This window comes from Simochromis diagramma, unplaced genomic scaffold (genome assembly GCF_900408965.1).
Source record: "Simochromis diagramma unplaced genomic scaffold, fSimDia1.1 OVJJ01000802.1, whole genome shotgun sequence".
Classification (NCBI taxonomy): domain Eukaryota; kingdom Metazoa; phylum Chordata; class Actinopteri; order Cichliformes; family Cichlidae; genus Simochromis; species Simochromis diagramma.
The window spans coordinates 25,022,224-25,036,293 of NW_024387492.1; the positions used below are offsets into that span (position 1 = coordinate 25,022,224).

Here is a 14,070-nt window from a genome sequence, read left to right on the forward strand (position 1 = left end):
TTAATTAAATCTGTCAATAATTAATTAAATCTGTCAATAATTAATTTAAATGTGAAATACATAAATAATTAATTAAATGTGTCAATAATTAATTAATTAAATGTGTCAATAATTAATTAAAATGTGAAATACATAAATAATTAATTAAATGTGTCAATAATTAATTAATTGGTAATTAATGTGTCATAACTATTTATTTAATTAATTAATTCCAATTTTAATTAATTATTGCCACATTTAATTAATTATGTAATGGTGTATTTAATTAATTCATTATGGCAGTCCTGGCACTCCATAGGGAACAGGCAGGTTTTCTACATCTGCGTGTGTGGGATTGGCTGCCCGCTGGTCCTTCAACACCCCCACCCTTGGCTGTTGGAGCTCTAAAAGGGGGAGTACGGCCTATGACAAGCACTCAAACTCACACACACAGACACACACACACACACACACAATCTGTGTGTGTCTCTTTGTGTGTGTCCTTGAGTGTAAGTGTTGATGATGATGCAGCTTTTCTGAACCGAAACTGAAAGTGTTCTTTCAGGATGACGTGAGGAGGATTCAGACATCACCTGCTCTCAGCTGCATCCAGTCCTGGTCCCGGTCGATCGGATCGTCGTCCTGCCCGCGCGGAGGTACTTTCAGCTCGTAATGAGTCATCAGAGGAGTAAAGGTGAGCTCATCTATGTTTCGGTTCAGGTTAGACTCAGCAGTAACACCTCCTGCTCCTGCTGCCCACGCGCCCTGCCCTCTCCCGCTGCTCCTTCAGACACAGAGCGGCCGGTGAGGAGATTAGCGGAGCTGCGGAGTCCCTGTCGTCGGTTTGACGTTTGTGTGTGTGTGTGCTGGTGATCGATAAGCGGACTCATTGATCTGATTGATCGGACTGTTTGAAGTGTTTCCATCAGAGCTACAGCGGCAGGCCTTCAGACTGCAGGTGGCGCTCTGCTGGGGAAGTGCAGAGTCCGCACCAAACTCCGTTCAAAAAAACTCAAATTTACGGCGCAGCAGCGAGTTTCACTCTGGTGTTCATATCAGTGCTTCATGCTGCCGCTCAGGTTTAGCTGGAAAATCTGTGAGCCCTCTGCAGTGGACCCGAGCCTGTCAGCTTACACTGTATTGACTGTCTGCAGCAGGGCTTGGTGTTTGTGATCATTTCATCATCATTATCCATTGCAGTACTTATATCTATGTAGCGTCACAGCATTTGCCTTTGTGCCAAAGTAACTGGGGATAAAAACATGAAGGAGATTTTCCCGGCCTGGCTTTTTATAGCAGATAACCGCCTTAAAAATATTCTGCAGTAGATCAAAAGCAGAAGAAAACCATGAAAACATACTACCTGATGCTGCTTAAGTAAAGCAGAGCAAAGTTACAGAGGTTTGAGAGAGACAGCTAAGCAATCATTTGTAAAAGTTTAAATATCTTCAGCATTGAACAGCAGAAATGAGGCTTTCATGTTGGAGGCCGACAGCACTGAACACAACAGTAGACTTGTGCATAATAAGCAGCAAATAATGCAGAAAACAGATATTTTTGATGGTAAACTGGTCTCTGAGTAAACTGACAGAGAGAGAGAGAAAGAGAGAGAGAGAGAGCTGTGCAGGGAATAACAGCCAAAGTAAGAGGGAATTAATGACAATTTTTATCAAATATGAAGCCCAGTTTTGATCTTTTGCTGCTAGTTAAGTGAATTTTAGTCGGAAAGCGATGAAACCTGATGTTTCAGAATTTTTTAGATTTTGGCTTTCAGCACCAACGGCGTGTCTGTGTTGTGTGCCGTCAGGTGAACGAGCCGTGCTTTGTGTTTACATCTCTTTCCATTTTCCTGCTCTTTAATCGTTGCTGTTTTAGCTGTTTTGCAGTTGTTGAAATAGTTTTGTGAGCTCTAAGCTAAGATTCTGGCAAAATACATTTATATTTAAAATTCGATTCAGGATTTAATTAATCGATATCAGCTGCACATATTCATTCATCATCTTACTGACTGCAGCAGGAAGTGCAGAGGAGAGTGGAGAAGAAGGAGGAGCCCGGAGCAAACTGCCAAGACTGAAGATCCCCTCAAAGATCTGGAAGAACCGCAAACTGCACAACAACAATGAAGGTGAGACCTGCAGGAGACCTGCTAGAACCAGGTAGCTCTCCAGGACCACAGACTGTAGATGAAAGATGGACATAGCAACAGTCATGTCACCCACTGGTAGCTTTCGTGAAGGCTCAGTTTGAGGATTTTCTCTATGTTAGTTTTTGTTTCCAAAAATGGCAACATGTGGACGCTAATGGTAGCTAGGTTAGCATAGACTGAATGGGAGCATCTTACTGAGATGGTGCCTGCTAATTAGTGCTCAGTGACATCCAATCACAATACTTTCACCAGAGTTCTGCCCTCTTGGACAGTCTATTAGTACAGTAACCTCACAGCAACTATACGATTGGTCACATGATTTCATTAAAAATGTTTCAAAAGGCTCCAACAGGACAAACACAGTCCAGAAGTCCAGTTCAGGTGAAGCTTGCTAGCTACCAGCTATAGTCTCCTGTGTCAGTGAAAATAGGCGACTCCCCTAATAAACAGGGGAAGTATAAAGACCCCACCACCCCATTCATGTGCAATGAAGGAGAAGACCAAACTGTTTGTTTATCAGGCTGTAAACATGTTTATTTGTGCTGTGAAGTTTTAACATGGGAGTCTATGGGGGTGACTCACTGCTGTTTCTGCTGGATGTCAGAGGAACTGCAGGTGTTTGGTTCAATGAAGAATGAGAGCTAGCAGGACCTGATCTGTTGATGGATTTAGTTCATGTGGTTTTTTGCTTCTGATGCTTTCTGTTTTCTTCAGGGGATGAGGTCAAGCAGGTGCAAGTGGAGCAGGAGGAGCAGCTGGAAGAATCAAGCAGGAGGCTGATAGAGAGGGAGGAGGACCTGTTCAGCTATGACTCGGTCAATGAGGAAGAGGAGGACGAGCTGCACAAAGACTTTGAGGCTCTGCAACTGAAGCTGTGGATGGCCATCAATGACACCTTCACCCCCTCCTCCTCTGCAGGGGAGCTGAAGGTCCTGAGGAGTGCCATGGTGTCTATCCAGCAGCAGGAGGCGCAGGACCGGCGCTGGAGAGACTGTCAGGAGGAGCGAGTCCCAAGATGGCGTCCTCAGAAATGTCTCAGCATCCACAACATACTGCTCCAGAACATGGTGGAGGGCCGAATAAAGGAGGCTGCCAAAGACACCTCGGGAGGAACCGACCGGCTCTCTTCACCTGTGAAGAGACAGGTTAGTCACCTGGGAGGAGGTGTGGGAGGAGCTCTGCTGGTACTCAGTTTGAGCTGGATGAGAGTTTTTTAAAAAAAAAAAAATTCAAGTATTTATTAGATTTTACATTTTATAATAACAAATACAAAAATACAACAACCAAAAACAAGAAGCAAAAAATCAAAACAAAAACAAAAGAGAACAAGAAAAAAGAAAACAAAAAAAACAAAACAAAAAGTCAGGTAGACATGTAGGTGCAGAAATTGCTCCATTGTTCCACCAAAGCTTCCGTCACATGATCTTACCTTCCCAAGATCTTTTCGCAAGTAAAGTTCCCAATCATTCTGGCCACATTTTAAGCATTTGAGTATAGGTGTCCTTCCAGTATTCCAAAATGACACAGGCACATGTTACTGGTGCAGTGCTTAACACTCTAAACTGGTGTTTATTTAATTGTGGCACCTTTCTTTTGTCTCCTAGTAGACATAATTTAGGTGATTTGGGCAAGTTACAAACCTTCCATCCCTGCATATAATTCAATACAGTGTTCGAAACTGAAAAAACAAACAAACAGCGGGCATTCAGGAGGCATGTATCAGTACCTTTGGCTTGTTGGCATTTCCAACAAAAGTCCTCTCTACCAACACCCATTCTATACAGCCTTGAAGGAGTATAATAATATATATTAAGATTTTTTACTGAATAAATTTCCCCCTGGCTTCCCTAATGTATAATCCATTGTTTGACAATATAGAATCCCATGTAGAGTGGGGCAAAAAAGTATTTAGTCAGCCACCGATTGTGCAAGTTCCCCCACCTAAAATGATGACACAGGTCAGTAATTTGCACCAGAGGTACACTTCAACTGTGAGAGACAGAATGTGAAAAAAAAATCCATGAATCCACATGGTAGGATTTGTAAAGAATTTATTCGTAAATCAGGGTGGAAAATAAGTATTTGGTCAATAACAAAAATACAACTCAATACTTTGTAACATAACATTTGTTGGCAATAACAGAGGTCAAACGTTTACTATAGGTCTTTACCAGGTTTGCACACACAGTAGCTGGTATTTTGGCCCATTCCTCCATGCAGATCTTCTCGAGAGCAGTGATGTTTTGGGGCTGTCGCCGAGCAACACGGACTTTCAACTCCCGCCACAGATTTTCTATGGGGTTGAGGTCTGGAGACTGGCTAGGCCACTCCAGGACTTTCAAATGCTTCTTACGGAGCCACTCCTTTGTTGCCCGGGCGGTGCATTTTGGATCATTGGCATGTTGGAAGACCCAGCCTCGTTTCATCTTCAAAATTCTCACTGATGGAAGGAGGTTTTGGCTCAAAACCTCACGATACATGGCCCCATTCATTCTGTCCTTAACACGGATCAGTCGTCCTGTCCCCTTGGCAGAAAAACAGCCCCATAGCATGATGTTTCCACCCCCATGCTTCACAGTAGGTATGGTGTTCTTGGGATGCAACTCAGTATTGTTCTTCCTCCAAACACGACGAGTTGAGTTTATACCAAAAAGTTCTACTTTGGTTTCATCTGACCACATGACATTCTCCCAGTCCTCTGCTGTATCATCCATGTGCTCTCTGGCAAACTTCAGACGGGCCTGGACATGCACTGGCTTCAGCAGCGGAACACGTCTGGCACTGCGGGATTTGATTCCCTGCCGTTGTAGTGTGTTACTGACGGTGACCTTTGTTACTTTGGTCCCAGCTCTCTGCAGGTCATTCACCAGGTCCCCCCGTGTGGTTCTGGGATCTTTGCTCACCGTTCTCATGATCATTTTGACCCCACGGGATGAGATCTTGCGTGGAGCCCCAGATCGAGGGAGATTATCAGTGGTCTTATATGTCTTCCATTTTCTGATGATTGCTCCCACAGTTGATTTCTTCACACCAAGCTGCTTGCCTAGTGTAGATTCACTCTTCCCAGTCTGGTGCAGGTCTACAATACTTTTCCTGGTGTCCTTCGAAAGCTCTTTGGTCTTGGCCATGGCGGAGTTTGGAGTCTGACTGTTTGAGGCTGTGGACAGGTGTCTTTTATACAGATGATGAGTTCAAACAGGTGCCATTCATACAGGTAACGAGTGGGGGACAGAAAAGCGTCTTACAGAAGACGTTACAGGTCTGTGAGAGCCAGAGATTTTCCTTGTTTGAGGTGACCAAATACTTATTTTCCACCCTAATTTACGAATAAATTCTTTACAAATCCTACCATGTGAATTCATGGATTTTTTTTTCACATTCTGTCTCTCACAGTTGAAGTGTACCTCTGGTGCAAATTACTGACCTCTGTCATCATTTTAAGTGGGGGAACTTGCACAATCGGTGGCTGACTAAATACTTTTTTGCCCCACTGTACCTTCATCCATTGTACACCCTAGATCCCTTTCGCATATTTTTTTCAGGCTCTTATTTATATTATTTTTAATCCATGGGCAAATATTATACCGTTTTGCAGCTTTGCACAGTAATGGGGGTAACAGCATGAAATTCTCTATTGGGCTACTTTTGTGTGTTATTGTAATTCCTCCTTTTAAACAGTTTCTTATTTGCAAATACTTCCAAAAATGGCCATAACCCTCCAAACAAAATTTCTTTTTAATATCCTCATATGACATGAAAGCACCCCCCTCAAATAGGTCACTGATACCTCTTCTTAGCCATTGTGCCCAAAAAACAGTCTGCTTACCAAATTTAATTTTAGGATTATACCACTTTTGTACATAGGGCACAAGTTTATATTTCTTATGCATCTCCAACCATACCAGTTTTGAAAATTTCAAAATAGGATTTTTCGTCTTACACGCTTTATTTACTTTTTGTGATAAAATATCAATTGGTGTGAATGGAGACGCAAGCTCTTATTCAATTAAAATCCAGTTTATCTTGTTTTTCTCTGCTCAATGTTTGCCTAATCTAGCCATTTCAAAAGTATGCTTTAATAATCTATATTGGGCAGGACTAGTCCCCCTTTTTGTTTTGGTTGGGACAGTCGATTAATGTTAATACGGGGTTTGATCAGAGTTTTTACCCTACTTCCTGTTTGATGAACCTGTCCAGGTGTGTCGAGTGGGAAGATGTGTGAAGGAAGACCTGCTGACGGTGGTGAGGAGGGTGAAGAACTGCTACCCTCCCCACATGGACATCATGAACCTCTACGCCGGCCTGTACCATCAGGAGTTCTCGGCCCACCTCACTCAGCTCACCGCTGCAGGGCTGGACGACGATGACTGCAGCTACCTGTTGTCCTGGGTCAACCAGTACTACCCACAGTGAGTCTGTGCGGCACCGGGTGTGGCAGCACCGCCCACAGGCCAAAGAGCAGAGTGCTAATCACCATAGCAACAACCATAACAACAACCCTGAAACAAATCAATGCGAACCTAAACACTTCTACTGAGCTTAACCATGACAGCAGAACCATTACTGGGGAGCCGTTATTGCAGAACTGTCACAGCAGAGCTGTTACAGCAGAACCGTTACAGCAGAGCCATTATTGCAGAACCGTTTCAGTAGAACCGTCACAGCAGAACCGTCACAGCAGAACTGTTACTACAGAGCCGTTACTACAGAACCGTCACAGCAGAGCCATTAAAGCAGGGCCATCACTGCAGAACCATCACAGTAGAGCTGTTATTGCAGAACTGTAGCAGTAGAAGCATCACAGCAGAGCTGTTACGGTAGAACTATTACAGCAGAACCATTACTGCAAAATGGTTACTGCAAAACGGTTACAGCAGAACCGTCACAGCAGAGCTGTTACATCAGAACTATTACAGCAGAACTATCACAGCAGGTCCTGTCTGAGCATCAGTGCTCTGCCTTACCTGAACACAGCCCAGATTCCTGCTGCGCTGTGAAACATTCACAATTATTTATTTAAACCATCAGCCAGACCTGTAGGTCCCAGTTCTGGTCCACAGGCCTTATCTTTATCCTCTCTGTAATAACCACTGGCTAGTTTCTTTTGCATGATCGTATTCTGTCAGACTCGTGCTTATGAATGTGAAGGAGAGAAGTTAGTGTGTGTGAATTATGATCTTTGCTCAGTGTGGTCAATAAGACTTCAGAAAGTTGTCACGGTTGAGGATTGAGTGGACTCAGGCAGGGAGCTGTGAATATAAGCAGTGCATTTATTTACAGTGGATAAAGGTTGACAATAGTTAAAATGTGCAATGATAATAGTTGGTGCGTCCTCCTTCCCGTGCTCAGACCGTGCACGGTAGTGAGTGCCCGTCTCTCCTCCAAGTGTTTCCTTGTGCTCGTGAATCCTCCGTCCCAGTTCCTAGTTGCACACAGACAATAGTAATGAATAACCAAAAAGAGCAGACAACACTGAGCAACATGAGCAGCTCGTAACATTACCAGGCTTAGTGCAATACTCCAGCGCTGTCGTTCGCTCAGCCACACCATTAAATAGCCCTGCCCAAGATGGTGGATGATTGGTAGCAGCTGGTGAAGAATCGGTTGCAGGTGAGGCAGCTCGGGGCCACAGCGCCTCCGGGTCAGAGGTCCCTCGTTACTATCCGACCTCCGTAAACACCACAGCGGAGCCGGAGGGAAACAGAGCGAGAGAGGAAAACACACACATATACACACAGGCGGGTTGACCGGTCGGGGCACCGTCCGACCCTGACAGTACCCCTTCCTCTAACGGGAGCCACCCGGCGACCCACCAAACTTGTAAGGGTGCTGGCGGCGGAATTCTCTCACCATGGCATCATCGAGAATTGCGGACCGCGGCACGCTCTTCCGGACCATACCCATCCCAATCCACCAAAAACTGAAAACCTCTACCGCGGTGCCTAGCATCCATAATGCGGGTGATGGAGTATGCCGGGGCGCTGTGGATAATCTTTGATTCAGTTTTGAGTGGAATGTGTTTGGTTGAGAGCCATACCTGCTGGCCCACCTGGTACTCTCAGAAAAATTATGGTTCTTAAATGGTTCTTCAGATGTCTTCATGGTTCTTTAAAGAACCATCATATGTCAAAGAACCTTTTTATTTTGTAGATGGTTCTTTAGGTACTACAAATGGTTCTTTAAAGAACAAAAGGTTCTTCATCCTTAGCTATCTAAATTTGATGGTGTAAAATGGCATACATATTTGTTCACTATAATTAGAGTGTGAATTATACTGTGTGTTTTGTTTGTGTGCATGTGTGTGCAAAGGGGGAGGGTGGGTTACCTGGCAATTACCCTTTAAGAGCAGATGGTAGGAAACTGAATATTCAAATAAAAGTTAGAAATACTTGCTTAAAAATATACTGGTGGCAGGGGTGGGGGCCAAAGCCTAAAGACCCTACCCCCAACACCCCTAACCCTGCAAACCCATCCATCCATCTTCATCCGCTTTATCCGAGGCCGGGTCGCGGGGGCAGCAGCCTAAGCAAAGAGGCCCAGACCTCCCTCTCCCCAGCCACCTCCTCCAGCTTATCCGGGGGAATACCAAGGCGTTCCCAGGCCAGCCGAGAGATATAATCTCTCCAGCGTGTCCTGGGTCTGCCCCGGGGCCTCCTCCCGGTGGGACATGCCTGGAACACCTCACCCAGGAGGCGCCCAGGGGGCATCCTTGTCAGATGCCCGAACCACCTCAGCTGGCTCCTTTCGATGTGGAGCAGCAGCTGCTCTACTCTGAGCCCCTCCCGGATGGCTGAACTTCTCACCCTATCTCTAAGGGAGAGGCCAGCCACCCTTCGGAGGAAGCTCATTTCTGCCGCTTGTATCCGCGATCTCGTTCTTTCGGTCACTACCCACAGCTCGTGGCCATAGGTGAGGGTAGGGACGTAGATCGACCGGTAAATTGAGAGCTTCGCTTTTACACTCAGCTCCCTCTTCACCACGACGGACCGGTGCAGCGTCCGCATTACTGCAGCTGCAGCCCCAATCCGTCTGTCGATCTCCGGCTCCCTTCTCCCATCACTCGCGAACAAGACCCCGAGATACTTGAACTCCTCCACTTGGGGCAGGAACTCATCCCCGACCCAGAGTGGGCACTCCACCCTTTTCCGGCTGAGAACCATGGCCTCAGATTTGGAGGTGCTGATTTGGAGGTGCTGATCCTCATCAAACAGGAGTGTGATCCCCCTATAGTTGGAACACACCCTCTGGTCCCCTTTCTTAAAGATGGGGACCACCACCCCGGTCTGCCAGTCCAGGGGTACTGCCCCTGATCTCCACGCAACATTGCAGAGGCGTGTCAACCAGGACAGCCCTACAACGTCCAGAGCCTTCAGGAACTCGGGGCGGACCTCATCAACACCAGGGGCTCTGCCACCAAGGAGTTGTTTAACTGCCTCAGTGACCTTGCCCCCGGAAATTGGCGGGTCATTCCCCTCATCCCCAGACTCTGCTTCCTCCTCGGAAGACGTGTCAGTGGGATTAAGGAGGTCCTCGAAGTATTCCTTCCACCGCCTGACAATTTTCTCAGTCGACGTCAGCAGCGCTCCACCAGCACTATACACAGTGCAGGTAGAGCACCGCTTTCCCCTCCTGAGACGCCTGACGGTTTGCCAGAATCTCTTCGAGGCAGTCCGAAAGTCTTTTTCCATGGCCTCTCCGAACTCCTCCCACACCCGAGTTTTTGCTTCAGCCACTGCCCGAGCCGCATTCCGCTTGGCCTGTCGATACCTGTCGGCTGCCTCCGGAGTCCCACAGGCTAACCATGCCCGATAGGACTCCTTCTTCAGCCTGGTGGCTCCCTTCACCTCTGGTGTCCACCATTTGGTTCGGGGATTACCACCACGGCCGGCACCAACCACCTTGCGGCCGCAGCTCAATGCAGCAGCTTTGGCAATGGAGACGCTGAACATGGTCCATTCGGACTCAATGTCCCCAGTCTCCCTCGGAATGCTGTTGAAGCTCTGCCGGAGGTGTGCGTTGAAGATCTCGCGGACTGGGGCCTCTGCTAGACGTTCCCAGCACACCCTCACTACGCATTTAGGTGCACCAGGTCTGTCCAGCGTCCTCCCCCGCCACCTGATCCAACTCACCACCAGGTGGTGATCAGTTGACAGCTCAGCCCCTCTCTTTACCCGAGTGTCCAGAACATATGGTCGCAGGTCTGGTGATACGATTACAAAATCGATCATCGACCTACGGCCTAGAGCGTCCTGGTGCCACGTGCACTTATGGACACTCTTATGTTCGAACAGGGTGTTCGTTATGGCCAAACTGTGATTAGCACAGAAGTCCAATAACAAAGCACCGCTCGGGTTCAGATCAGGGAGGCTGTTCCTCCCAATCATGCCCCTCCAGGTCTCGCTGTCGTTACCCACGTGAGCATTGAAGTCTCCCAGCAGGACAACAGAGTCTCCAGGTGGAGCACCTTCCAGCACCCCCCCCCCCAGGGACTCTAAGAAGGCTGGGTACTCCGAACTGCCACTCGGCGCATAAGCGCAGATGACAGTCAGGACCCGTTCCCCGACCCTAAGGCGCAGGGAACAAACCCTCTCGTCCACCGGGAAAAAACCCAACGTACCGGCAGCAAGCCGAGGAGATATTAGAATACCCACCCCAGCCCGCCGTCTCTCACCAGGGGCAACTCCAGACTGAGACAGAGTCCAGCCCCTCTCCAGGAGACTGGTTCCAGAGCCCAAGCCATGCGTAGAGGTGAGCCCGACTATATCTAGCCGGTACCTCTCAACCTCACGCACTAACTCAGGCTCCTTCCCCACCAGAGAGGTGACATTCCATGTCCCTATTGCCAGTCTTGGCAGCTGGGGGTCAGTCCGCCAGGGCCTCCGCTCCTGGCCGCCACCCGGCACACAATGCACCCGACCCCTATGGCGCCTCCTGCGGGTGGTGGGCCTGCGGGAGGATGGGCCCATGTCTCCTCTTCGGGCTGTGCCCGGCTGGGCCCCATGGACTAAGGCCCGGCCACCAGACGCTCGCCCTCGGGCACCCTCCCCGGGCCTGGCTCCAGGGCGGGGCCCCGGTAACCCTATCCCGGGCAGGGTAAACTGTTCGCTCGATATTCTTTTCATAAGGGTCTTCTGAATCGCTCTTTGTCTGGTCCCTCACCCAGGACCAATTTGCCATGGGAGACCCTACCAGGGGGCAGAAGCCCCCAGACAACATAGCCCCTGGGATCCCTGGGACACACAAACCCCTCCACCACGATAAGGTAGCGATTCAAGGAGGAGCCCCTGCAAACCCACTGATCACAAATAATGTGGTAATAGAATATGGAATTTATTATTAAGACGTTTACTGTACTTTAGTTTTAAGTTTTAATAAAGTATTACTATTTTCTGTTTCAAGGCATTACTTTTGAGATTATTATACATATTAGAAAATATAGCATAATGATAATACTAATTATTGTAAACTTTACAAACCACCCAGCAGTATGTAAAGTCAAATTATAAAATACAAGTAAATAACAATTGCACAACAGAATGTCAGTGTAATGAACACACTTATGTGTAGTGAACACACTTATGTGTTCATTACCGACACACTTACTTAGTTTTGACAAAGCACACTGCTTAGGTAAAGGATCTGAGTAATTGTTTATCACTGATCAATTATGTGAGTGAAGTTGGCCCCCCCACCTTCTTCAAATCCAACAAAAGTGGTATCAAACGTTTGTGCTACGTTTGTGCTGGTTTGTGCTGCAAAATTTTTCGTTTGTGCTACTATCATTTTAAAGATATTAATAAAAATTTCTAGAGGTCATCAGAGGTCAACCAACCCCCCAACATTAATTAAATCAAGAAAAATGGGTGTCAATCAACTGTGCTACGTTTGTGCTGGTTTGTGCTGCTAAAATTTTCGTTTGTGCTGCTTCTGTTTTAAAGATATTAATGAAAATGTAAAGGTCAAAAGGTCAACCAGCCCCCCACATTACCCAAATCAAACAAAATTGATTGTGCTGGTTTGTGCTGCAAAAATTTTCATTTGTGCTGCTATCATTTTAAAGATATTAATAAAAATTTCTAGAGGTCATCAGAGGTCAACCAGCCCCCCCCCCCCACATTACCCAAATTCAACAAAAGTGGTATCAAACGTTTGTGCTACGTTTGTGCTGGTTTGTGCTGCAAAAAATTTCGTTTGTGCTGCTATCATTTTAAAGATATTAATAAAAATTTCTAGAGGTCATCAGAGGTCAACCAGCCCCCCCACATTACCCAAATCAAACAAAATTGGTGTCAATCAACTGTGCTACGTTTGTGCTGGTTTGTGCTGCTAAAATTTTCGTTTGTGCTGCTTCTGTTTTAAAGATATTAATGAAAAGGTAAAGGTCAAAAGGTCAACCAGCCCCCCCACATTACCCAAATCAAACAAAATTGATGTCAAACGTTTGTGCTACGTTTGTGCTGGTTTGTGCTGCAGAAATTTTTGTTTGTGCCGCTATTATTTTAAAGATATTAACAAAAATTTCTAGAGGTCAACCAGCCCCCCATATTAATGGAATCAAACAAAATTGATGTCAAACGTTTGTGCTGGTTTGTGCTGCAAAAATGCTTGTTTGTGCTGCTAACATTTTAAAATTTTTAAATAAAATAACGTCTTGATGTGTGCTTAATCATCCAGGTAAGTAAATCCCAAAAGGTTGATTCTGTTCATCTGGACATTTTCAGTTGGAGAAACGTTTCGTCACTCATCCAAGTGACTTCTTCAGTCTCAGCTGACTGCAGGTTTCCCCAACCTTATAAACAGTACATTTGCATAGTGAAGGAAACTAGCGCCACTGAATGAACAATGTGCTGGGGGGTTAGTTCCATGATTATTAGTATGCAAATTCTTATGACCATTGATCAATGACAACTAATCAAAGCCTACTGATCAATGGCCATGAGTACCATTCACAGAAAGTGGGGAATGGCTACAATCACAGCATTGTAGGATGGCGAAAGATGTACCCTTGGGCCCCCCTTCTCGATTCAGAGATGGTCAGCATCCTGACAGCCCAATGGACGAAGCTGTCTCTCAGTCTGCTGGTTCTGGCCCGGAGGCTCTTCAGTATCCTTCCTGATGGCAGCAAACTGAAGACGCTGTTGAAGGGATGAGTGGAGTCACCTGTAATGGAGAGGACCTTCCAGATAGGCAGGTGCAGTAGATCTCCTGGGGAGGGAGGCAAGAGAGGTCCCCACAATGCTCTCGGCTGCTCTCACTACCCGTTGTCATTTTTTCCTGCAGAACCCAATGCAGGAGTCATACCACACAGTGATGCAGCTGGTGAGGATACTCTCAACTGTGCCTCTGTCAAAGGTGCTCATAATGGGGGTTGAATCTCTTGTGCTTCTCAGTTTGCAGAGGAAGTAGAGTCGCTGTTGGTCTTCTCCACATTCAGGGACAGGTTGTTGTTGCTGTACCACTCTGGCAGATGGTTAACTTCACCCCTGTAGTAGATCTCGTCATGGGTCAGCAGAGTGAAGAGAAGGGAGCTCAACACGCATCCTTGGGGAGCCCCCGTATTCCGTGTTCTTGGGCTGGAGGTGTTGCTGTCGACCCGTACTGTCTGCTGTCTTCCTGTCAAGAAATCTAGCAGCCCGTTATACAGCAAGGTGCTGATCCCCAGCAGATCCAGTTTGTGAATGAGTTGCTGGGGAATGATGGTGTTGAATGCTGAACTGAAGTCTGTGAACAGCACTCTGACATATGAGTCTCTAGTGTTCAGATGTGTGAGGGCTGAGTGAGGGGCAGTTGAAATTCCATCATCGGTTGAGCGTTTTGACCAGTATGCGAACTGAAATGGATCCAGGTTGGGGGAAAGCGATAATTTGATTTGATGCATGACTAACCATTCAAAGCACTTAACTTAATAATGATGGAGGTGAGTTTGACAGGACGGTAGTCCTTAA

At 46.6% G+C, this 14,070-nt stretch overlaps 1 protein-coding gene across 8 annotated transcripts in view; it reads left to right on the forward strand.

Annotated features, from left to right (window-relative positions):
- Positions 1–266: 266 nt before the first annotated feature.
- LOC120724831 (tumor necrosis factor alpha-induced protein 2-like) overlaps positions 267–14,070 on the forward strand; it is a 92,721-nt gene continuing 78,917 nt past the window's right edge. For 2 of the 8 annotated variants that reach the window (XR_005694007.1, XM_040017284.1), the window contains exons 1-4: positions 274–673; positions 1,994–2,104; positions 2,840–3,270; positions 6,323–6,534. Coding sequence is in view for 5 of the 8 variants with exons in the window: in XM_040017284.1 (XP_039873218.1) it covers positions 652–673; positions 1,994–2,104; positions 2,840–3,270; positions 6,323–6,534 (776 nt within the window). In the remaining 3 variants the exon portion in view is untranslated. Of the gene's footprint in view, positions 674–1,993; positions 2,105–2,839; positions 3,271–6,322; positions 6,535–14,070 lie in introns of all 8 variants that reach the window. The other 6 variants (XR_005694008.1, XR_005694009.1, XM_040017282.1 and 3 more) reach the window with 5 other exon arrangements.